General features: G+C 43.5%; 1 protein-coding gene across 2 annotated transcripts in view; it reads left to right on the top strand.

Moving 5' to 3' along the window:
- Positions 1–20647, top strand: part of hps1 (HPS1 biogenesis of lysosomal organelles complex 3 subunit 1) — a 59953-nt gene extending 39306 nt beyond the window's left edge. For both annotated transcript variants that reach the window (XM_073026975.1, XM_073026977.1), the window contains 8 exons: positions 1053–1232; positions 1796–1863; positions 2557–2688; positions 4616–4681; positions 6443–6584; positions 9359–9472; positions 12273–12355; positions 18970–20647. In XM_073026975.1, the coding sequence (XP_072883076.1) occupies positions 1053–1232; positions 1796–1863; positions 2557–2688; positions 4616–4681; positions 6443–6584; positions 9359–9472; positions 12273–12355; positions 18970–19132 (948 nt within the window). In that variant the 3' untranslated portion in view covers positions 19133–20647. The remainder of the gene's footprint in view (positions 1–1052; positions 1233–1795; positions 1864–2556; positions 2689–4615; positions 4682–6442; positions 6585–9358; positions 9473–12272; positions 12356–18969) is intronic.
- Positions 20648–25936: the final 5289 nt, after the last annotated feature.

The raw sequence follows: 25936 nt of genomic DNA, 5'->3' as shown, positions 1-25936 counted from the left end.
GAACATGCTCCAAACACATCTGGAAGCAAAATGTTGATTCTGAAGAATGGTACCTAAAAACTGAAACAACATTTTAATTCTGCGGCTAATTGATTTGCTATATATCTTTTTCTGTGTAAGATTTCTTTCCAATATTCCTTTTCTCCCTCTGTAATGAGAGATAACAGACTGATCCACACTAGAGCTCTCTTCTCTCAGACTTCATGGCAGTGCTTTTCGAAGAGTGCAAGATGTATGGCTGGGATGAACTTTCGGGCTAACTTGTGGAAGTACTTCAGCTTCCAGTCTGGTATCTCGTGACATGCGAAAGCAAAGAATAGAGAAGTTAGTTATTCAGGAAGGATCAATGTGAGAAAACAAAACATCATTTGATATGCAATTATTAGTATAACGCTTTGCTTTATTCCTCGTTCTGTCAGGTGAACGCACCAGGTTCCTTGAGTCAAAGTGAATTTATTATCAAACTGCATGTTACCGTGCACCTTGAGATGCATCTTCTTGCAGACATTTACAGGAAAGTAAATGAAAAGTTATACTTAAAAATAACCAACTTACAAAAGAAGACAAAATGTGAAAATAAAAAATAGAACTGAAATGATCAGATGTAAAGTCTGCAAAAGCGAGGCTGTAGGTTGTGGAAAGAGTTCATCGTTGAGGTGAATGACATTATCCACGCTGGTTCAGCAACCTGATTGTAGGGTAATAACTGTTCCTGAACTTGGTGGTGTAGAATCTAAGGCTCCTCTACCTGTAGTTATAGCTACTATCCTGATGATAGTAGCTACAATTATCTCTACCAGCTGGTAATATTAAGTCAGATAAGCAATTAATTATATCGCTACGCCTTCATTAAAAATCAATACAACACTCCTGATACTGATATTGCCTTTATTGGGTTTTAAGTTTAAACTTTGGAGGGCTGTAATGGAATGTGCTCTGAAATTAGACCTAATTCCTGCAGAAAGTGCTCCCTGGACCTTTCACAAATTTAATCCCAGTGAAAGGATTATTTTATTGTCACTAACGAGTTTATTTAATTTCTTTACTGGCAGGTTCCTAACAGTCAAGTTGCAGTGACTTTGTATCATCTCCTGGATGCATTCGCTGTGCTGGAGGCCAGACTGAGTGAGGGACAGGAGCTCGGACACTCTTCTCGTGTTCATCCCAACCTGTCAGACCTAAGGCAAAAGATGGACAAGTTCATTAAGGCTGTTGGAGTCCCAAAGCAGCAGGTAATCGGGTGACGTGATGATATGTTATTGATAAAACTTGGGGGAGAAAAAGACTTGAACAATTAGCTTTCTATGTCACGTACATTGAAACATACAGTGAAGTGAGTTATCTGATTCAGTGACCCCCACGTATTCCGAGGGTGTGCTGGGGGGAGCCTGCTTCTCTGGTGCCAACGTGGCATGCCCACAACCTCCTGACCTGTACGCCTTTGGAATGTGGGAGGAAACCGGAGCAGCTGGAAGAAACCCACATGGCCACACCGGAAACTTTGAAACCCCTCACGGATTGTGGCAGGAATTGAACCCTGGTTACTGGTGCCAAGCTGAACCTTGATCAGATGTTGCCGGTAGGTAAGGGCTGGGACCTTGGCAGCCAGAAGCCTGAAGCACGACTTGGCTCCGTTGGCCGAGCAGGTCTCACCCGAGGCTCCTAGCCTAGGTAAATATGCAGGTGTGGACTGTGGATGATGAGCCAACTTTAGTTCTGTTTGACTTGGGGTTTTACACTGCTCTCTCTGGAGCACTAAACAGTAACCAATGTGTGTTTCTGATGTTTACTGCAGTTACAGTCTGCCTGGATGGACTTCAAGAACAAAGCGTTTTCTAAAGGCAACACTGGAAATCCTCAGGAGTGAGAAAACTTTTTTTTTCAGTATCTTTCTGAGCCTGTTTCATCCCGTGGGCATTAAAATACAAAACACGACGAGTACTTGCAAGACAGAAATTCTTTCCTGTGCAGTGTGCTCCGACTACGGGCTCACAAAGTTGATGCTTCTCTGGAGGTTCAGAACCCCGAGGCTTTTCCTGTACCCACCTAATATCCACACTTTCCAGAATGACTTGATTAGTAGCAACGGTCGGTAACCGAAGTGATTTCATTCTATTCCAGGCTCCTTGTGCCTCATAATATGCTCTTGCTATTTACTCTGACTCAAATCAGTACTGGCGGGGACATTCTGTGCTGGGCATAGAATGTAGTTAGCACTACAGCACAGAAACAGGCCCTTGGCCCAACTAGTCTATGCTGGCCTGGTTTTCTGACCTAGGGGTTCCAACCTTCATTATGCCATGGACCAATATCATTAAGCAAAGGGTTCCATGGACTCTAGGTTGGGACTCTTGTCCCATCTACTGTACCTACACCCAAATCATAACCCACCTGTCCTTCAAAATGAGTTTGAAAAGAGTCTGAATTATTTTTTTATTTTGTAAATTAAGCCTTCAGTTATTCATGGTGAAATATTTGGACTGTTGTTTACCTATCGCTGAGTGGTGTTTGGCTTGAGTGCTGGGAATTGTTCTATGCTGATTTGTTCTGTTGCAGTCTGTTGCAGGCATGTCAGAATGTGATGACCCAGCTACGCTTGGTTTATCAGTGCTATTTCCTCGTAAAACCAGCAGGAGGCTCTCAGCATTTGCCTATCGACTTACAGACTAAGATGCAAAAAATTGTCCGGTACGTATTACTATTCGACAGAAAAATAAATAAAATTGATTTGCCTTGTGTAGCGGCCATTTTATTAAGTACCTCCTGAACCAGCTTGGCCATTTTCCTTTGATCTCTCTCTCATTAATGAGGTGTTTTTGCCCACAGAATTGCTTTTCACTGGATATTTGTGTTTTTTGCACCATTCCCTATAAGCTCTAGAGACCGTGCGTGAAAATGCCAGGAGATCAGCAGCTTTTGAGATGGTCAAAGCACCTTGCCTGACACCAACGATTATTCCGTGGCCAGAGTCACTTGGATCACATTTCTTCCCCATTTCTGATGCTTGGTTTGAACAACAACTGAACCTCCTGCCCATGTCTGCATTGAGTTGCTGTCACATGATTGGCTGATTAGAGATTTGCATTAATGAAGTGTGCGGGTGTACCTAATAAAGTGGCCACTGAGTGTCTACGCCAGACATGATCACTCAGCTGGTGTACTTCCACTTGTAAAGTAGGTGACTTCAGTCTGACGGTTGAAGTTTTGGTGAAAAGTGGTCTGAACTGTTAATCCAGTCACTTCACGTCACCATCGTATGTACCGTCAAGTGCGGAAGAGTTTTTATTTCAATGACAAGATGATGGGTATTGGCTACGATGTTCAATAAAGGGTTGTAATGTAATCATCTACAATGGAGAGAATCTGCAGATGCTGGAAATCCAAGCAAAACACACAAAATGCTGGAAGAACTCAGCAGGTCAGGTAGCATCCATGAGAAAGAGTACAGTCAATGTTTCAGGCCGAAACCCTTCCCAATATAATCATCCTGTAGTTATTATATGAAAATCTGCAGAAATTACAGGAGTCATTCAGAGATAGATGCTTTATTGATCCCAAAGGAAATTACGGTGTCACAGTAACATTACAAATGAACAGATATACAAATTTTAGAAAAGTAAGAAAGAAAAAAAAAAGTTAACCTCAGACAGCCTAACAGGAGGGGGTTGCCTCATCCCTGGCTATAGGTTGACTCATTATGGAGCCTAATGGCCGAGGGTAAGAATGACCTCACATAGCGCTCTTTGGAGCAGCGCAGTTGTCTTAGTCTGTTACTAAAAGTGCTCCTCTGTTCAGCCAAGGTGGCATGCAGAGGGTGAGAAACATTGTCACCGAATTGCCAAGATTTTCCGTAGGGTCCTTTGTTCTACGACAGCCTGCAGTGTGTCCAGTTTGACTCTGATAACAGAGCCAGCCTTTCTAATCCGTTTATTAAGCTTGTTGGCATCACCCGTGTTGATGCCATTGCCCCAGCACACCGCCACACAGAAGATTGTACTGGTGACAACAGACTGGTAGAACACGTGAAGGAGAGGCCTGCGTACTCCAAAAGACCTCAGTCTCCTCAGGAAGTAGAAGTGACTCTGGCCCTTCTTGTACACAGCTTCTGTGTTGGTGCCCCGCTCAAGTCTGTCATCCAGGTGCACCCTAGGTACTTTAGATCTTCACCACTTCCACATCTTCACCATCAGAAGTAACAGGGGGTAGTGCAGGCTTAGCCTTCCTAAAGTCCATCACCATCTCCTTTGTCTTACTGGTGTTGAGCTGCAGATGATTCAGCTTGCACCATTTGACAAAATCCTCCACCAGGGATCTGTATTCATCCTCCCGTCCTCCCTTTATACACCCGACTATTGCTGAGTCGTCAGAGAATTTATGCAGATGACATGACTCAGTGTTGTATTTAAAGTCAGGTATACAGGGTAAACAGGAAAGAGATGACAGGTTCGTCAACTCCAATGTGCCCCGGGTAGGCAAATGGCAGGGGATTGAGGGCTGATCTGACCAGGACTCTCCGTAAATCAGCGAAATGGAGTACATGTAAGTAAATACAAGGAGACGTTGTTCTGGGTCACATATTTCTAATGTTATAATGGTTTTTCTTTGTTCTCTGTAGGGAGAAACTGATAGACTGGAAGGATTTCCTCTTGGTAAAGAGCAAGAGGAACACCACCGTGATCTCATATCCTTGTTGGCTATTAAAGATGATTTCTTAAAAATCTAAGTTCTACAGATGCTGGAAGTCTGGAATGAATATGCTCAAAACACTCAGTATGCCAGGTAGCACTCTGTAGAGAAAGAGTTAATGTTTCTTGTCAAGGAAGCTTCTTAAGATTATGCCTCTTTGCAAATTTACAGAAAAATAATCATTTGCACAAAAGACATCTGTTAATGTATGATTTGCCCAACTTGTTCTCAGTGTGCTGTAACTTATTTTGAGGCATGGAGGCATCTTAGCTGGAGCTATTTGAAAGGGAAAATAAATCCAAGGATCAAGCTCCTGGTCATAATTTGAGGCTTCCTGTTATAAATAACTAGCAAAGACATAAAGGGGCTTCTTTCAATACCTCCTCCATCCAGGCCATGCTCTCTTCTCATTGGGAAGGAGGTACAAGAGCCTTGGGTTCCACACCACCAGGCTCAGGAGCAGTTATTGCCCTTCAGCCATCAGGCTCCTGAACCGGAGTGGAAAACTTCACTCACCTCAACTCTGAACTGATGCCACAACCTACAGACTCACTTTCAAGAACTTCACAACTCGGTTTTTTAAAAATTTGCACAATTTGTCATTTTTTGCACATTGGTTGAATACTTTTTATAGGCACAGTTAATGATTACATAAGTGGCCTGTTAAATCGGGCATAGTGTAACTACCAGACCAAAGGGGCTGAGTCTGTAATCCAGGCGGGCATTCCATTGCACCATTTCCAGAGATACTGTCATCAAACAAGTCATCAGTTAGAGGTCCTGTCTTTCCCCTTGAGTGGGTACAAATGATCACAAGGCATTATGGAAAAAATTGCATGCAGGTTCTTCCTACTAAACTGGTTACTTGACCTGTCCTTCAAGCAGTGTCACGAAGGCAGTTGGTTATTATGGTTTTATCATGTTTTGTGGGAGCTTGTAGAACATGGAACAGTACAGGCTCTTCAGTCCATAGTTCTGTGCTGACCTCTTAAACTACTCAAAGGTCAATCCAACCATTCCAGCCGACATAGCCCTCCATTTCTCTTTGATCCATGTAGAGTCCCTTAAACGTCCATTATGTACCTGCTTCTGCCACAGACCCTGGCAGTGTGCTCCATGCACACACTGCTGTGTTTAAATAAATAAATAAGAATGAATCCTACTTCTAACTTTCCTCCAATCATCTTAAAACGATGCCCCAGTGTTAGCTATTTCTGCCCTGGGGAAAAATGTCTCTGTCTAAGCTCTTGATCTATCTCTTATCATCTCATCACTTCTTGTCCTCCTTGTCTCCAAAGAGAAAAGCCCTCAGGTTGCTCAATTTACCCTCATAAGACATGTTCTTGAATCCAGACAGCATCCTGGTAAATCTCCTCTGTACCCTCTCCACATCATTCCTATAATGTGGTGACTAGAACTGAACACAATATTCCCAAGCGTGATCTAACCAGAGTTTGTTGTTATAGTTTTATCGCATGTTTTGTGGGAGCTTGTTGTATAAATTTTAATTGCATGTCCTGCAACTTGTGACTAAGCTTGAAAATCACTTCATTGGCTGGAAAGTGGTTTGGACCGTTCTTGGCTCTGAAAGTTGCTACAAGTCATTCTCTCATACTGAGTAACATTGAATTTAGTGGTAACTCCAGAACACTAAAGCAGAAACAGGTTATATTGCCTTCAATGTTATCACTTGATGGTTGGTAATCCAATGTTCTGTAAATCCTGTGCATGTGGTTGACCTTGACTTTGACTATACCTATCTGCAAGACTTCCCAGGATTGATCCACTTCATTTACGTGGACAGGACGACGGGCCAAATGATTGCACCTTCCTTAAATACTTCTGAGAAATCCACCGAGCTGGGGAAAGGACCACTGGCCACATTCATTAAAAGCAAGGTACAGTAAGACTGCGATCACCTGGCATCCTCGTGACTATAGTGCTGGAATGGCAGCTTTTCCAGACTATTGGATATTACTCCTATTTCCCAAAAGACTTTCAAATCATAAGACCATAAGACACAGGAGCAGAATTAGGCCATTTGGCCCATCGAGTCTGCTCTGCTTTTCCATCATGGCTGATTTATTATCCCTCTGAACTCCATTCTCCTGCCTTCTCTCCATTATCTTTGACATCCTTGTTAATCAAGGAACTATTGACCTCTGTTTTAATTATACCCAATGACTTGGCCTTCACGTTCCACAGATTCACCACCCTCTAGCTAAAGAAATTCCTCCTTATCTGTGTTCTAAAGGGACATTCTTTTGTTCTGAGGCTGTCCCCTCTGTTCCCAGACTCCCTCACTATAGGAAATCTCTTCACATCCACAATGTAGGCCCTTCAAAACTGCGCACAATATTCTGTGCGGTCTGACCAATGCCTTATAAAGCCTCTGCATTACGTCCCTGCTTTTATATTCTAGACCTCTCCAAATGCATACTATTATTGCAATAGCATTCCGCAACACCAACGACCTGCGATTTCACCACTGGGGAATCCTGCACAAAGGCTCACAAGTCCCTTTGCACCTCCTATTTCTGAATTTGCTCCCCGTTAGAACATAGTCTACGACTTTATTCTTTCTACCAAAAGTTCATGACCATATACTTCCCTATATTGTATTCCAATTGCCCCTTCTTTGCCCATTCTCCTAATCTAAGTCTTTCTGCAGACTCCCTACTTACACAACACTACCTGCCCCTCTTATTGTATCATCCGCTATGCTGGCCACCAAGCTTTGAGTGATTAGGGGACCTTTTCCCTTGACGACGCACTGCCTGTCCTTCACCATTGCTGAGTTTGAATTCTAGAAACCCTTCTCCAAACATTATGTACAGCATCTTCACTAGGAGGGCTGTGGTATTTCTCAAAGGTACTGTATCTTCTCACAGATGTTAGAGATGGGCAGTAAATGTTGTCCCTACCAAGCGAAAATTAAAGTTCCTTTTGAAATAATGATCTGGTAGATCTTGAATCCATCCCTCAAACTTTTTCTGCTCTGGGGGGAGGGGCGGGGGGAGAGGGAAAATAAACTTCCAATTTCTAAATTCTTCCCTTCCAGTTGAAGCTCCACATAGAACATAGAACACTTACAGCACAGTACCTCATTATTCTCCCCCACATCCACGTGCCTATCTGAGAACCTATTAAAGTATCTGCCTCTATCATCACCACTGGCGTTCCATGCACTCACCACACTGTGTGTGTGTGTGGTGTGTGTCTTGCCTCTGATATTACCCCCGCCCCCATACTTTAGTCACCTTAAAATTACGCCCTCCCTTATTAGCAATTCTAACTCTGGGGTGTCAAAGTCCCTGGCTATCCACTCTTATCTATGCTTTTGATCATTTTATACACTTGCATCAAATCGCCTCTCATCTTCACTCCAAAGACAGAAGCTCTAGCTCGCTTAACCATTCTTCGGAAGACGTGCTTTCTAATCCAGGCAGCCTCCTGGTAAATCTCTGCTGCATCCTCTCTGAAGCTCCCATGTCCTTCCTATAATGAGGCAACCAAAACTGAACACAATACTCCAAAATACTCCAAGTGTGGCCCCCATAGGAACATAAGACATGAGAGCAGATTTAGGTCATTTGCCCCACCCTTTCATCATGGCTGATGCATTTCCCTCTCAACCCTATTCTTCTGCCTTCTTCCTGTGACCTTTCATGCCCTGACTAATCAAGAACTTAATTTGAGGCTGTGCCCTTTGGTCCTAGACTCCCCCACCAAAGGAAACATCTGCTTTATATCCACTCTATCTAGGCCTTTCAATATTCAATAGGTTTCAGTGAGATTCTCCCCCCTCCCCCTCATTTTTCTAAATTTCAGTGAGTACGGGCCCAGAGCCATCAATCGCTGCTCACATGTTAACCCTTTCATTTCCTGGAATCATTCTCACGAACCTCCCCTAAGCCTCTCCAATGTCAGCAGATCCTTCCCTAAATAAGGGACCCAAAACTGCTCTCAGTACTCTGCCTCATCAGTGCCTCAATAATGTTGGAGCTGCCTCTTTTAAATATCAGGTCCAGGTCACTTATCTGCCTTCAGAACTTCAGTTTTCCAACCACCATCTTCCTAGTAATAGCAACTGTACTCACTTCTGCCTCTTGATACACTCGAACCTCCAGTAAGCTATTAGTGTCTTCTACAGTGAAGACTGATACAAAATATGTAGTTACTCCACCATTTCCTTGTTCCTGTTACCATCTCTCCATTGTCATTTTCCAGCTGCCCAGTAGATACTATCATCTCTCTTTAAGTCTCTATGTATCTGGAAAAAATACTTCTGGTATCATTTTTGATGTTATTGACTAGTTTACCTTCATATTTCGTCTTTTTTCATCCCTGTAGTTTTTTTAGTTGCCTTCTGTTTTTATTTTAACTTCCCAATCCTCTAATTTCCACTAATTGTCGCTCTATTACATACCCTCTCTTTCGCTTCTATGTTGGCCTTGACTTCTCTTGTCAGCCACTCTTGCGTCATTCTGCCTTCAGAATGCTGCTTCTTCGGGATGTCTAGTGTATGGAAAGTCCCTATTTTGAATATACCCCTCTGGTCAGTACTATCGTTGCTATTGTATTAATCTAAATGTAATTTAGTAATCTTTTTATTGCATTACATAGGCTGATACGACAGTATTTTTCACTGAAGGTCTTCTAATCTTGCTAGGTGTGGTCTTTGGTTGGGATGGGCCTGAGATACTTACAGAAGGGGTTTACCACTCTGACGTTCCGTGACGGAGATTACTACTGCTGTTACTTCCTCTGGTTTGAGAATAATGATGTAAGTATATTGTATTTTAAATTGGTGTTCAAAGGAATACTTGATATAGACTCAATTTGCATAGCCAGGGCTGCACAAGATACTGTATAGCCCAGGTTACATGGGAAGCAGGGGAAGAGATTGTTGAGCCTTTGGTAATGATCCTGGGAAACTTGGCTGTAAGGATTAGGAATTGCCTTGCCTACACAAGGCAGAAGGTGGTAGTTCATATAGTATACTGTGTTCTGTACACCTCGATAATGAAAAAGATCTAATCAGCCAATCGTGTGGCAGCAACCCAATGCATAAAAGCATGCAGACATGGTCAGAAGGTTCAGTTGTTGTTCAGATCAAACACCAGAATGGGGAGGAAATGTAATCTAAGGGACTTTGACTGTGGAATGATTGTTGGTGCCAGACGGGGTGGTTGGAGCATCTCAGAGACTGCTGATCTCCTGGGATTTTCACACACAACAGTCTCTACTGTTTAGAGAGAATGGTGTGAAAAACAAAAAAAAAAATCCAAGTGAGTGGCAGCTTTGTGGGCAAAAATGCCTCATTACTGAGAGGTTGGAAGAGAATGGCCAGACTTGTTCAAGCTGACTAGAAGGGGACTCAAATAACTCAAATAACCGCCCATAACAGTGGTGTGCAGAAGAGTATCTCTGAGTGAACCTGGAAGTGGATGGACTACACCAGCAGAAGGCCACGAACATACACACAGTAGCTGCTTTATTAAATACAGGAGGTACCTAATGAAATGAGTTTGTAAGGGGGAAAAGAAAGATGGTATTGATCCTGGGGAAACAGCCCAACATACAACAGTTCACCACTGTTCTTGTTACTGTCCTTTACCATCCTCCCCGTGCTGCCTCAACCCCACGAATTGTAAGTGCTCTTACCTTAATGGCAAGTTTGTTACTTGGCCTTTGAAAGTTCATGTAGACCACCTTAACCACGTTTTCCTCAATGACCTCCTGGAACCTCATTTTCTATCAGTTTAGTTAAACGTGATTTGCCTTGACAAATCCTCGTTGCCTTCCTCGATTAGCTTTGTTTGTCACATAGACAATGAAATGGATAATTTTCGTCAGAAGGTGTGCTGGGGCCAGCCTGCGAGTTTTGCTATGCTTCCGCCGTTAAGATAGCGTGCCCACAACGTACCAATCCTTTGGAATGTGGGAGGGAACTGGAGCACCCGGAGGAAACCCATGCGATCGCGGGGTAACATTCAAACTCATTAACGACGGCAGTGAGAATTGAACTCCAGTCACTGACGCTGTAAGACATAGTGCCAGCTTCCATTTATCCATGTGATAGCTAACACTATCCCTATTTAATATCACACACAAAATGCTGGTGGAACACAGCAGGTCAGGCAGCATCTATAGGGAGAAGCACTGTCGACGTTTCAGGCCGAGACCCTTCTGACGTGTGTGTCGTTTGAATTTCCAGCATCTGCAGATTTCCTCGTGTTTGCCCTACTTAATATAACTGCAATACTTGAGAATGATAGGAAATGGAGCCATAAGCCAGTATTGCTGTCATCAGTTTTGGGGAATGCATAGAAATATTAAGTAGTAGTAACTGTCCATGAATCAATGTTCTACATCACTCCTGATTGGCTCTCCTTTCACCTTGCTTTGCATTTATTCCTTACGTGCCTTTAAAGATTCTTGGATTCCCTTTTGCTGCCGCTAATCTTTATTTCATTCTCCCTCTTTGCCACCCTTTATTTCATGCTCAGCATTTGTATATTCATTGTCGTCATGTGTATTAACTTTGTCTTTGTGCTGTACTTCTGCCACAAGACTACAAATTTCATGTTGTATATGTAGATGGGTGATAAATAGGATACTCATTTTATACTTGGCTTTAATTTGACAATTGTCGTGTGTCCTTTATCCTGCTTTATTGTTCCGTCCATCCAGGAAACTCGGGCTTTCATAACCTACTTTCCTCCTTCGTGTGAATGTAGCCGAGCTATCTTCTCCAGAAATGCAGCTCAATGCTTAGTTTTACCGAGTTGGCAGCTTATAGAGAACACCCTGTGATGTGAGGTCAACTCTGTTGAGTAACCCCAACAGGCTAGATTTTGCCATTAATTATCCTGGACCATTCTTCCTTTTCACTGTTACTAATAGTGTAATACCCCCAATCATACTGACCCAATCCTACACCTCTCTGTGTATCTCCTTCCTTAATTTTCCTGAGTATCTTTTGGAATGTGAAACAGTACAACACATTACAGGCTCTTCAGTCCACTGTGTTGTGCTGGCCATGTAACCTACTCCAAGATCAATCCAACTTTTCCTTCCTACATCATCCTCCATTCTTCTATCATCTAAAAATTTCTTACATGCCCCTAATGTATCTGCCTAAACCTCCACCTTTGGCAATGTGTTCCACCAACCCACCACTGTCTCTGTATATTTTTAAAAAAACACGTACCTGATACAGCCCCTGCCAACACCTTTAAAATTTTGCCCCTTGTATTAGCCTTTTCCATCCTGGGATGAAAATTCTGCCGTCCATTCTATGCCTCTTATCATCTTGTACACATCTGTCAAGTCAACTTTCATCCTCTTTCACTCCAATGAGAAAAACCCTACCTCGCTCAGCCTATCCTCAAAAGACATGCTTTCCAATCCAGGTGGCATCCTGGTAAATCTCGTCTGCACCCTCTCTTGTATCACGTGGTACATGGCAAAATCCAACGTGGTTAACTGTGTGAAAGATCTCCAATTTGGTTTTGTGCTTTTATGTACGTACATTTATGTAAAACCTACTGTATCTTAGAACTTCTTACTCTCCTCATTAGGGATACAAGTTACCAGTCATAGAGCTGCCAGTGCTGTCGGATGACTCCGCTCCTGTCGGGATATTGACTGGAGATTATTACAGGTACAAGATGTTTGCAAAACCTCCATTAGCTCTGAAGTCTAACGTTGAGGTACTGGGGAAGGGTAAAGTAGTTGGTGAATATGCTCTACACTTAGATGGAAAGTGCCGTGCTGGTAATCTGGGGCATTGAGGTTGGGTACTGAGGGTAGAATGTAGGCTGGGACTGTGGTGCTGACTTTGCGCCTCTGCCACACTATGATAGAATGATGGAGTGGACTCAATGAGCCGAGTGGCCTAATTTTGCCCCTATGGTCGTATGAAAAGCAATGGTCAGAGTCTAGCTATTACCCCTTTTGCAGCGGGGGAAAGCTTCTTCATCTTGAAAGTCTTAAACTAATACAGAACCTCCCTCGTTTATAGACATCCAACTCAACTCATTGGGTATATTTAAAGCATAGGTTCTTAATAAGACCATATGGCCAGAAGACGTAGGAGCAATATTAGGCCACTTGACCCAGTGAGTCTGCTCTGCCATTCCACCAAGGCTGATTTATTATCCCTCTCAACCTCTGCCTTAAATATATTCAATAAATTGGACTCTACAGACATCTGCGGCAATACATTCCACAGATTCACCACTCTTTTTGTCTAAAGAAATTCCTTCTCATCTCTGTTCTTAGTGGGTAGCCTTCTATTCTGAGGCTGCCTTCGATTCCAAGAATCACCCACTCTCGGAACCATCTACTCTATCTAAGCCTTTCAATGTTTGATAGGTTTCAATGAAATCCCTCCCCCACTTCATTCTTCTAAACTCTAGCAAGTGCTGCCCCAGAACTATTAAATGCACATGTTGACCATTTCATTTCCAGAATCATTCTCTTGAACCTCCTCTGGACCCTCTCCAATGCCACCAAATCTTTTCTTAGATAAGGATCCAAAACTGCTCACAATACTCCAAATGTGATCTGACCAGTGCCTTATAAAGGGTCAGCATTACATCATTGCTCTTTTCCAATCCTCCTGAAATGTTTGCTAACATTGTATTTGCCTTATTTACCACTGACTCAACCTGAAAGTTAACCTTTAGGGAATCCTGCATAGGACTCCCAAGTCTCCTTGCATCTCGGAATTTTGAATTTTCTTCCCATTTAGAAAATAGTCTACGCCTTTACTCTTTGTACTAAAGGTCATGACCATACACTTGCCTAAGCTATATTCCTTCAACCATTTCTTGGCCCATTCTCCCAACCTGTCCTTCTGCAGACTTCCTCCTTCCTCAACACTGCATGCCCTTCCACCTACAAGACCAGAAGATATAGGAGCAAAATTAGGCCATTTGGCCCATTGAGTGTCCTGCACCATTTTATCATGGCTGATCCAAATTTCCTCTTGGCCCCAAACCCCCTTCTCCCTGTATCCCTTTGTGCCCTGACCAGTCAATAATCTATCAACCTCTGCCTTAAATATACACAAAGACTTGGCCCCCACAGCTGCCTGTAGCAAAGAATTCCACAGATTCACCACTCTCTGGCTAAAGAATTTCCTCCTCACTCTGTTCTGAGGATGTATCCACTGGTCTTGGACTCTCCCACCATAGGAAACATCTTCTCCACATGCACTGTATCAAGGTCTTTCACCATTCAATAGGTTTCAATGAGGCCACCCCTCATTCTTCTGAATTCCAGTGAATACAGGCCCAAAGCCATCAAACACAGTCTTCATTTGACAAGCCATTCAGTCCTGGAATCATTTTCGTGAACCTCCTTTGAACCCTCTTCGATATCAGCACATCCTTTCTAAAATCAGGGACCCAAAACTGCTCACAATACTGAGTGGCCCCACCGTGGCTTTATAGTCTCAACATTACTGCCTTGGATTTTATATTCTCGTGCTCTTGAAATGAATGCTAACATTGCATTTTCCTTCCTCACCACAGACTCAACCTGCAAGCTAACCTTTAGGGAATCATGGACAAGGACTCCCAAGTCCCTTTGTGCCTCAGGTTTTTGTATTTTTTCACCATTTAGAAAATAGTGTGCACTTTCATTTCTTCTACCATGCACGACCATACACTTCCCAACCCTGTATTCCATCTGCCATTTCTTTGCCCATTCTCCTAAACTAAGTCCTTCTGTAGCTTCTTTGCTACTTCAAAACTACCTGCTCCTCCAACTTTCTTCATATTGACTGCAAACTTTGTAACCAAGCCATCAATTCCCGTCATCCAAATCATTGACGTGAAAAGAATCGGTCTCAACACCAACCAGAAGAGGCTCCCTTTATTCCCACTCTTTGCCTCCTGCCAATCAGCCACTGCTTTATCCATGCTGGAATCTTTCCACACCATCAACCGGGCATATTGAAGTGTCCTGTAACCAACCATCCTCCTGATAATCTGGTAAAGGACTGGTCTGTTGCATTACACCAGCCTAAGTAGATGGGGCTGGGTAATTGGATTGTGCCATTCTGCTACAGCCAGAGGGGTGTTCTCTGGAGCTGCTTCATTTTTGCCGTATCTTTTTAAGGAGAGGAATGTTTTCTCTCCCCTGCAATTTACTATGGACTGCCCAGCATTGAATATAAACCTGCAGTCGGAAGATGTGTAGTGTCAATTGGTATGAGGAGTATTTATTATGTTGTTGTAACCAAGTTCTGTTCTGTTAGATGATTCAAGTTTGGACTCTAGAACAGTTCTGTTGAGTTTGTAAACATTTTGGGTAAATAAAACCCTTATTTTCTTCACCTTTACCTGCTCTCCCGGTTTTATACTAACCCTGGTCCTTCACAAATACCGTGTAGCTTGTTAAGCAGGCTTGTGTGGCACCTTGTCAAAGGCCTTCTGAATATCCCAGTAGAAAACATCCACCGATCCTCCTTTGTCTATTCTGCTTGTTATTTCTTCAAAGAATTCCAACAGATCTGTCAGGCAAAATTTTCCCTTAAGGAAGTTGTGCTGACTTTGGCCTACTTTGTCATGTGCCTCCCATTATCCCGAAACCACATCCATAACAATTAACTCCAACATCTTCCCAACCACTGAGGTCAGACTAACTGGCCTGTAGTTTCCTTTCTTCAGCCTCTCTCCCTTCTTGAAGAGTGGAGTGACATTTGCAATTTTCTGGTCTTCCAGAACCATTCCAGAATCTAGTGATTCTTGAAAGGTTATTACTAATGCCTCCACAATCTCTTCAGCCTCCTCTTTCAGAACTCTGCGGAGTACACTGCCTGGTCCAGGTGACTTATCTACCTTCAGACCTTTCAGTTTCCTAAGAACCTTCTCTCTAGTTATGGTAACTTCACATACTTCATGACCCCTGACATCTGGAACTGCCAGCATACTGTTAGTGTCTTCCACTGTAAAGACTGATGCAAAATACTGATTCAAACCATCTGCCATTTCCTTGTCCCCTATTATTGCCTCTCTCGCATTGTTTCCCAGCGGTCTGATGTCCACTTTTGCCTCTCTTTTATACTTTATGTATCTGAAGAAACTTTTGGTATCCTCTTTAATATTATTGGCTAGCTTACTTTCATATTCCATCTTTACCTTAATGACTGTTTTAGTTGCCCTCTGGTTTTTAAAAGCTTCCCAACCCTCTAATTTACCACTATTTTTTGCTGTATGATGCCCTCTCTTTGGCTTCTTGTTAGCCATGCTAGAATCGATGGGCTGAATAGTCTACTTGCGCTCCTGTGTCATATGAAGCATCCCCTGAGTGTTGTTATAACTTTTTTCTCTCTCATGACCCTCTCCTCCTGCTTAAAGATGGTTCTGCAACGCCGCGTATGGGACTGGTGATGTCTCAAGTGCACACCGGAGCCCAGTGTCTGCGCACCTTTGCATTCCAAAGCCTTCGGTAACACAAACTTGTGATCAAGTGGTCATACTCAACGGGCTGAATGGTCTAATTCTGCTCCAGTGCTGCGGTATTTTGTACAGCTGATTTGACTGCTGCCTGGGAACTCAGTTTGGGCCTGCACTCCCAACTTGCAAACTGCTTGAATATAATCTGGTCAGGGCCTGTAATGAAGGACATCGAGATGTTGCAGGGAAATCCTCTGAGAGTTATAGGACCTTCCAATGAAGATAATAAAATGCTCGAAGAGGGAGCTGAGAGCGAGGAGGAGCAGATTAATGGGAGGTGTCGTCTTCTCCAGCTCATTTACTAGAAACCTTTTGGGGAAGTGGACTTTATATTTTCTGTGTGCTTGTTCTGGAAAGTGATTTTTCACTGAGCAATTGAGGAAGGAGACAAAAGTAGAAATAAGAAAAGTCAAAGTGGAGTTTATTGTTATTTATGGAAGTACGTGTGCAGTATGTACAAATATAATGGGGGGGAAAATTGCAGCAGCATTACAAGTTAAGCTTGAATTATACACAACCTTTATAAGAAAGTGCATGATTAAAGGAAAAGGAAACACAATCCATTATAGTGCAAAGTGATCCAGATTGTCATAGTGTTGTTAAATTGTGGTGATTAGGGTTGTGTCGGAACCGAGTGGTTGAAGGGAAATAGCTGCTCCTGAACCTGGTGGGGTGGGACTTCAGGCTTCTGTACCTCCTGCCCGATGAGAGGATGACATGGCCGGGATAGTGGGGTCAGTGGTGATGGGTGTTGTCGTCTTGAGGCAATGCAAGGAAAGACTTCAAAATTTAGGCTTCTGATCTGCTGACTAAAGTTGGAAAGTCTGGAGTCAAGGAATAAAGGGTTATGTTAAGTATTCAGGACTTTAAAGGGATCAGACAAAAATAGAACAGTACAGCACAGGATCAGGCCTTTCAGCCCACAGTGTCTTGTTTGTTTATTTATTGAGTGTGGAATAGGCCCTTCCAGCCCCTTGAGCCATGCTGGCCAGCATTATCCCGATATAATCCTAGCCTAATCACTGGACAATTTATGATGACCAATTAACCTAGTCTTTAGACTGTGGGAGGAGACCGAAGCACCTGTTGGAAACCCTCGTGATCACGGGGCGAACATACAAACTCCTCATAGGCAGTGGCGGGAATTGAACCCTAGTCACCTGTACTGTTAAAGGGTTGTGCTAACCACTATGCTACCACGCCAACAAGTTGAGTTGTTGGACTGAACGGCCTTTTCTCTGCTGTATAATTCTGAGTAATCCTGGGGATTTGGGCTCAAAACTGCAGATGAGGGAAGTTTTGTTTTCAAAATGTGTTCATTGACAACCACTGCAGAAGCCGGCGTTCGTGGCCAGTTCTCATTGCTGCTGAACCGAGGTTCCTGCCGGACTGATTCAGTGGTCAGCCACTGCTGGGGGTGGTGGCAAAGGGCTGAGAAGATGGAGCTGTCACAACCACTTCCTGTACTGTGGTTCTGATTTTGTGCACTGTAGTAGCAGATACGAGTAAAACAATTCTATAAACATCCAGTAAGCACATCGTTCAGGAGTGAATGTACCAGGGTTAAATTTTGAGCAGCATCCATTGCTTGTGGAACTGAAAAAGAAATCTGTAGGATTAATAACTTAAGAGGAAGCTGTATTAGGGTCACAGATCAAATATTTGTTGGTTCACAACTAATAACAAATCATAGTATGTTTAGTGGGGTAATTTTGTACTTAATTATTATTTATAAATAGCACACATCTTAATTATATTGTGTCTATATTGATGTAGGCAGAGACTTCACGGCACTTTTACAAAAAGGGCAGTGATTTATAACTGATGACATGGCTGATGTTCATTATCCAATAGTATATTTTAAAAATTATGAGGGTGTAGATCGGGTAAATGCAAGCAGGCTTCTCTCGCTGAGGTTGGGTGGGACTACAACTAGAGCAGTGGTTCCCAACCATGGACCTTTGCCATTAACTGAAGGGTCTGTAGACCCCAGTCTGGGAACCCCTGAACTGGATGTCATGGGTTAAGGGGAACATGAGGGGGAACCTCTTCACTCAGAGGGAGGTGAGTGGAACAGGCTGCTAGAAAAAGTGGTAGATGTGAGTTTAATTTCACCGTTTAAGGGAAGTTTGGATTGGTACATGGATGGGGAGTGTGTGGAGGACTATGGTCCAGGTGTAAGTCGATGGAACTGGGCAGGATAATATTTTGACATGGACTAGAAAAGCTGAAGGGTAGTGTTCTATGACTCTGTTAGTGTAATCTGTAGTTTTATAACATGTAACAATTACAGCACGGAAACTGGCCATCTGGGTTCTTCTACTCCGTGCCGAACACCTACTCTCACCTAGTCCCACCGACCTGCACTCAGCCCATAACCCTCTATTCCTTTCCTGTCCATATACCTATCCAATTTTACTTTAAATGATAATACTGAACCTGCATCTACCACTTCTACTGGAAGCTCATTCCACACAGCTACCACTCTCTGAGTAAAGAAGTTCCCCCTCGTGTTACCCTTAAACTTTTGCCCCTTAACTCTCAACTCATGTCCTCTTGTTTGAATCTCCCCTGCTTTCAATGGAGAAAGCCTATCCACATCAACTCTATCAATCCCCCTCATAATTTTAAATACCTCTATCAAGTCCCCCCTCAACCTTCTACGCTCCAAAGAATAAAGACCTAACTTGTTTAACCTTTCTCCGTAACTTAGGTTACAGAGGTTACACCTTCTTGTAAGATGGTGACAGTAAAAGTTTTTATATAATTTTGAAGTGATTTAATATGGTGATCATTTTTCTCCCCCCAGGAAACTGCTACGATACTGCGGCAAAAACCACGGCTTGGAAATGATAAAATGCTTTGAGCTCTTCACTATCCATCTTGGTGTCATTCCTACAGAGTTTATTATTCAGCAGTGCTGTAACCTAGCACACAAGTTATGGGAGCCCTCTCATATCCCCCTGTTCTAGAGCAACACCAACGAAGGATCGTTCGGAAGTCAGGAGAAAGTTTTCTGTTGGCGGACTTGGCCGGCCCTCTGTAAATTTCTTTCAATTTGATTTTCTCAATCCCCTCCCCTCTCTAATCTGTCATCAAATAGCTTGGCTCCAGTTACTACTGAGCATACAGACCCCATTTTTATGTTGAGGTATTAGAAAGTGGGGGTAGCTGAGGAACAACGTGGGTGAGCAGAGTCTGAGTGGATGGGTGTGGATGTTGTGAATGTGCTGAGCACGAATGACACCAGGGCAGTAGAAGTAACCGTTCGTGTTGAGCCACGTCAGCCTCGGTACACACTGCGGGCGTGACAAACCAAGCCTGCCAAGATAAATGTGTGCACCCAGAAGCCCGCACATTCGGGAGGTCCGGTCGATTCACCGTGCGATCAGTCAGCCACAGGCACAGTTGCCATGTTCTCACAATTGATCTGCTGTGGTCCAGTGGGTATGACTGATTGGTTCTTCTCCACATAACCCCAGCTCTGGATTCTGGGCAAGGTGAAGGATGATAGTGGATCCTGGCTCAAAGGAACAGCAAATGCGTTGTGGAACTAGTTACCAGACGTCCTCGTGTGTGGGCAGTTGCCCCAGCCTGGTGTTGGCAGAGGCCGATCAAACTTTGTTTGGGTCAGATGAGCTGAATCTGGGTGTCTGATCGGTACATTGTATCTGAGGGACGAAAGACGTAACTACGACTGAAAGAGTGCAGAGAAAATTTACAAGGATGTTATTGGGATATGAGGACCTGAGTTGTAGGGAAAGCTTGATTAGGTTAGGACTGGAACGCAGAGGAATAAGGGTAGATTTCATAGAGGTGTATAAAATTACGAGGTATAGATAGTGTAAATAGAACCAGACTCCTACCACTGAGACTAAAATTAGAGATCATTGGATAGGGCGATGGATGAAATATTTAATCAAAACCAGAGGGGGAGCTTTTCATTTAGAGGGTGGTGTGAGTGTGTATCGAGCTGCAGTGAAAGTGATGTACATAGACTCAATTTCAACACTTAAGGGAAGTTTGGATACTTGTATGGATGGAAGGGATGTGGAGGGCTCTGGTCCAGTTTCAGCCCATGGAAGTTCAGCATGGACTAGATGGGCCGAAGGGCTTGTTTCTGTGCTGTAGTACTTTGATTCCAACCCTCTTCTGCTTAATCTCTCCCCCCTCTGTGCATTTCTTTTTCTCATACCTATCTACCCCTCCACTCCTCTTCTGTCATTGCCCAGTTGAAAAGTATTTCGGGGACCATTGTGAATATTTCACATCCACAGTGGTTGTGCAGGTTGTCATATGGAGTCGTCTACTCATTAATAATTGTTTCGGCTCTGTGAATGAATAATCAATAAACCTTTGGACCCAGCAGAGGTGCTCATGTACGGGGCTGCTGCTGAGTACCCGAGACTGGTTATTTGTATGAAATAGAGTATTTTTGTATGTCAAAAGATGGTGATTAAACACAGTGCTCTTCACTTTGATTGCAACTCAATGACATTTGGTTCAGATTTTTTGCACTAACTTGATGGAGATTGTAAAATAACAGATTTCTTTAACTAAAACAAACTGATCAGGAGGATGCAGAGGTCCTGGAGTCAGGAAGTAAATGAAAAATAACTTTAAAAATGCAGTGTCTAGAAACTTTGGTGTATGCTGGAGAGGTGCTCCATCTCATGTGTTTTAGATTTGGGTGGGATAAATTAGTTTTGAAAAGCACAGCCAGGACTCCTGGGCGAGTTACCTGTCGGTCTGAGAGTCCCGCTGGATAATCGACTGCGGCTCCAGTGATAATAGTTTCACTGAGAGGCGTGGAGCAGGGACATGGAGGAGGGGCGGGGATTAAGTCTCTGTGCGTGCGGCCATGCCGAGCATGTGACGAGGGAACAGCCTCCTGCCCGACTGCACCCACAACGACGCTTCCTCAGTAACAGTGAGGTGTGTATTCGGTACTGACCTATTGTGCAGTGTTACAAATATTTCTTTCTGTTAGTGTGCTGCTCCCTCAATACTCTCCCTCTTAATTTATTTTGTTCCTCCTCCTATAGCGTGGGGCTCCCTCAATACTGTCCATCCAATGGTACGATGCTGTCCTTCCGATAGAGAGGTTTTCCCACAATATGGTTATCTGATGCTGATGTCCAATAGACAGTGTGGGGCTCCCTTAACAATTGTTCCTCCAATAGTAGGGCGATCCCTCAATACCAATCACCCAATGGTATGTGCTGCCTCAATAATGCCCTTCCGATTAGGCAGTCTTCCCTCCTCAACACTGTCCCTCTGGTGAGGCTCAATAAACCAACTCTGATCGTGCAAAGCTGGCTTAATATTATTCTGCCTATAGTCTGTGGTGAATCTCCACTGCCTCCAATCGGGCTGTGTTTCCTCAGTACCGCCCCTCCAGTAGTGCAGTGTTCTCTCAATTCTGTCCTGGGGCTCCCTGAATATAGTCCCTGCTAGTGATGCCTACCCTCAGCATGGCCCCTCCCACAGGGCGGTGTTCCTTATCTACCCCACCCCCCCCAACACTGTAACACTCCTTTAGTGCAGGGTAGTTTGGGGATGGATGAGGAGGGGTGATTGAGTTCATCGAGATGAGCGTGAGTAGAGGATGTATTGGAGAAAGAAAAATGGGGGGGTTGTATGGAAGGGGGAGGTAGTGGGCAGGGAAAGACACACAAAATGTAGATGCTGAAATCAGCATCAATAAGACTACTGGAAATACTCAGTGGATCAAGCAGTATCTGTGGAGACAAAGGCTTTCTTATTTCCAAATTAAGCATTATTCACAAAAAGTATATACAGTAGATATAAAAACAGTGTATGACTGTCTTTTCAAACAGACGAGATTCTGCAGATGCTGGAATTCCAGAGCAATAGGCCAGATTGAAAAAGTTAGGATGTTGGGACCTGGGGGAATGGACGGTCTGCCACAGCTTGCTGCTCCACACTAAACCAAAGGACTGGGAATGAACTCTTTGTGGACTTCAGTCCAGAGTGCTATTTGCTTGCATTTATTGTTTGCGTGATGTGTTTTTCCTCTCAGCATATTGTGTGATCGGCCCTTTGTGGGTTCTACAGTATTGGGTTTCTTTATCTGTGGCTCAGATTAGAAGACGTGTCTCTAGGTTGTATAATGTATATGTACTTTAATAATGTACTTTGAACACACACAAAATGCTGGCGGAACTCAGCAACTCAGGTAGCATCTGTGGAGAGGAATAAATAGTTCCAGCTTAAAAATAGAAAATGCTGGATGTGCTCGGCAGGTCGGGCAGCATCTGTGGGAAGGAAAACAGTGTCAATGTTTCACGCTGAAAATCCTTTGTCAGATCTGGGACGGAGACAAAAGCAGCTTGTTAAGCTGCAGGGAAGTTGACGTACAGATACGATAAAATCTGCAGATGCTGGAAATTCAAGCAACACACACACAATGCTGGTGGAACACAGCAGGCCAGGCAGCATCTATAGGAAGAAGTACAGGTGACCTTTCAGGCCAAGCTCCTTCATCAGGACTAGCTGAAAGAAGAGACAGTAAGAGATTTGAAAGTGGGAGGGGGAGGAATGAAGCTGCTGCATCCGGTGCTCCCAGTGCAGCCTTCTATATTGGTGAGACCCGACGCAGACTGGGAGACCGTTTCGCTGAACACCTACGCTCTGTCCGCCAGAGAAAGCAGGATCTCCCAGTGGCCACACATTTTAATTCCACGTCCCATTCCCATTCTGATATGTCTATCCATGGCCTCCTCTACTGTCAAGATGAAGCCACACTCAGGTTGGAGGAACAACACCTTGTATTCCGTCTGGGTAACCTCCAACCTGATGGCATGAACATTGATTTTTCTAACTTCTGTTAATGCCCCCCTCCCCTTCTTACCCCATCCCTTATTTATTATTCCCCTCTCTTTTTTTCTATCTCTGCCCCTCTCACAATCACTCTTTGCCTGTTCTCCATCTCCCTCTGGTGCTCCCCTGCCCCTTTCTTTCTCCCTAGGCCTCCTGTCCCATGATCCTTTCCCTTCTCCAGCTCTGTATCCCTTTTGCCAATCAGCTTTCCAGCTCTCAGCTTCATTCATCCCACTGGAAATGTCTATTTCAGCCTTTCAATATTAGATGTGTTACATATAGTGAAGGAGTTTAGGACCTGAGGGTGAAGCCTCAGAATACAGCAGAAACAATAGGGCTTTTTAAAGAGACTCCTGGATAGGTGCATGGAGCTTAGAAAAATAGAGGGCTATGGGTAACCCTAGGTAGTTCTAATGTAGGGACATATTCGGCACAGCTTTGTGGGCTGAAGGGCCTGTATTGTGCTGTATGTTTTCTATGTTTCTAATACGACAAGTCCCTTTAGAACAGAGATGAGGAGGGATTTCTTTAGCCAGAGGGTTTTGAATCTGTGGAATTCATTGCCGCAGATGGCTGTGGAGGCCAAGTCACTGGGTATATTTAAAGTGTTGGTTGATAGATTCTTGATTAGTAAGGGCATCAAAGTTTATGGGGAGAAAGCAGGTGAATGGAATTGAGAGGGATAATAAATCAGCCATGTTGGAATGGTAGAGCAGACTTGATGGGCTGAATGGCCTAATTTGCTGCTGTGTCTCATCATTTTTATGCTGCCTGACCTGCTGAGTTCCTCTGGCTTCCTTGTGTGTTGCTCCAGATACACATTTGCAAAGATCGTGTCTTCATAACAAATTTTAATTGGGCAAGGTAACTCAATTGTAGCACATAGGTGGGTCATCAGCTGGAATTTGTCTGCAAGAGATTTGCCTTTTATAATGTAGGAAATTTGCCCCTCTGGATCTTCAGGTTGTGTAATGTTAAAGCAACTTCATAAACTTCCAACAACCTTGACCTGCTCCAGTCAACCTGTCCAAAAACATTAAATGATAAAACGGTAAATTGAAAGAGAAGTGATATAATGGATAGATTAATCCGTGACCTGCTATGAAAGCACCAATGCCCTTGAATGGAAACTCCTTCAAACATAGTGGATACAGCCCAGTCCATCATGGGTAAAACAAGCCCCACCACTGAGCACATTTACATGGAAAAGCAGCATCCATCAAGTACAATCCACCACCTTGGCCATGCTCTCTTCTCACTGCTATAACGAGGAAGAACCCCAATCAGGTTTCAGGAACAATTATTACCCCTCAGCCATCAGACTCTTCACTCGCCCCAACACTGACACTGTTCCCACAACCTATGGACTCAGCTTCAAAGACTCTTCACAAATAGGAGAAAATGTGCAGATGCTGGAAATCCAAGCAACACACACAAAATGCTGGTGGAGCTCAGCAGGCCAGGCAGCATCGATGGAAAAGAGTACAGTCAACATTTTGGGCCGAGTCCCTTCATCAAGACTGGGGAAAAAAAGACTCAATGTTATGTTTTGATATTTATTGCTTATTTATGAAGAGCATGTCTGTTTCTTTATACTTTAGATAGATAGATAGATACTTTATTCATCCCCATGGGGAAATTCAACTTTTTTCCAATGTCCCATACACTTGTTGTAGCAAAACTAATTACATACAATACTTAACTCAGTAAAAAATATGATATGCATCTAAATCACTATCTCAAAAAGCATTAATAATAGCTTTTAAAAAGTTCTTAAGTCCTGGCGGTAGAATTGTAAAGCCTAATGGCATTGGGGAGTATTGACCTCTTCATCCTGTCTGAGGAGCATTGCATCGATAGTAACCTGTCGCTGAAACTGCTTCTCTGTCTCTGGATGGTGCTATGTAGAGGATGTTCAGAGTTATCCATAATTGACCGTAGCCTACTCAGCGCCCTTCGCTCAGCTACCGATGTTAAACTCTCCAGTACTTTGCCCACGACAGAGCCCGCCTTCCTTACCAGCTTATTAAGACTTTATAAGATGATGAGAGGCATTGAATGTGTGGATAGTCAGAGGCTTTTTCCCAGGGCTGGAATGGCTAGCACAAGAGAGTAGTTTTAAGGTGCTTGGGAGTACGTACAAAGAAGGTGTTGGGGGTAAGTTTTTTTACGCAGAGAGTGGTGAGTGGTGCTGCCACCAACGGTGCTGGAGGCAGATACGATAGGGTCTTTTAAGAGACTCTTGGACAGGTCCATGGAGCTCAGAAAAGTAGAGGGCTATGGGTAATCCTGGGTTATTTCTAAGGTAAGGACATGTCCATCACAGCTTTGTGGGCCGAAGGTCCTGTATTGTGCTGTAGGTCTTCCATGTTTCTGTACTTACTGTGAGTACAAGGAAATGAATCTCAGGGCTGTGCATGGTGACTTAAGTACTTTGATAATGAATTTACTTTCTACTGTTAAGCTTTGAAAGATCAGCAGGAAAATTGCACGCTGCCAGCCAGATTATCATTCTGCAGGAATGGTCAGCCTTCCATACAAACTATTCAAAACCAGTGAGCTCTCAAATAAAAAATATCACTGAACCTGACAGAGGTGACTAAATATTAGCTAATAAATAAATTTGTAAAGTTAGGCAGGAAAAGGAAAAGGTGCACCATTTCAGAGCCAGCTTTGTGAGTCCAATCAAGTGAGACACACACAAGAGATTCTGCAAATGCGAGTAAGCCAGAGTCTCTCTCCCACAAAATGCTGGAGGAATTCAACAGGTCAAACAACATCTATGGGGAGGAATGAACAGTCAATGTTTGGGCTAAGCCCATTAGAAATGAAAAGATGCTTCTACTCATGACTTCCACTGCTATGACTGTGCATATTAATAAAGCACAGCTCTATGTATGAGTGAAACTGGCCGGTAGAATATCTAAACGAAA

This window comes from Hemitrygon akajei, chromosome 23, assembly GCF_048418815.1.
Source record: "Hemitrygon akajei chromosome 23, sHemAka1.3, whole genome shotgun sequence".
NCBI classification, from domain to species: domain Eukaryota; kingdom Metazoa; phylum Chordata; class Chondrichthyes; order Myliobatiformes; family Dasyatidae; genus Hemitrygon; species Hemitrygon akajei.
Note: the sequence above shows the minus strand (reverse complement) of the source record. Positions and strands in the feature narration are given on the sequence as shown.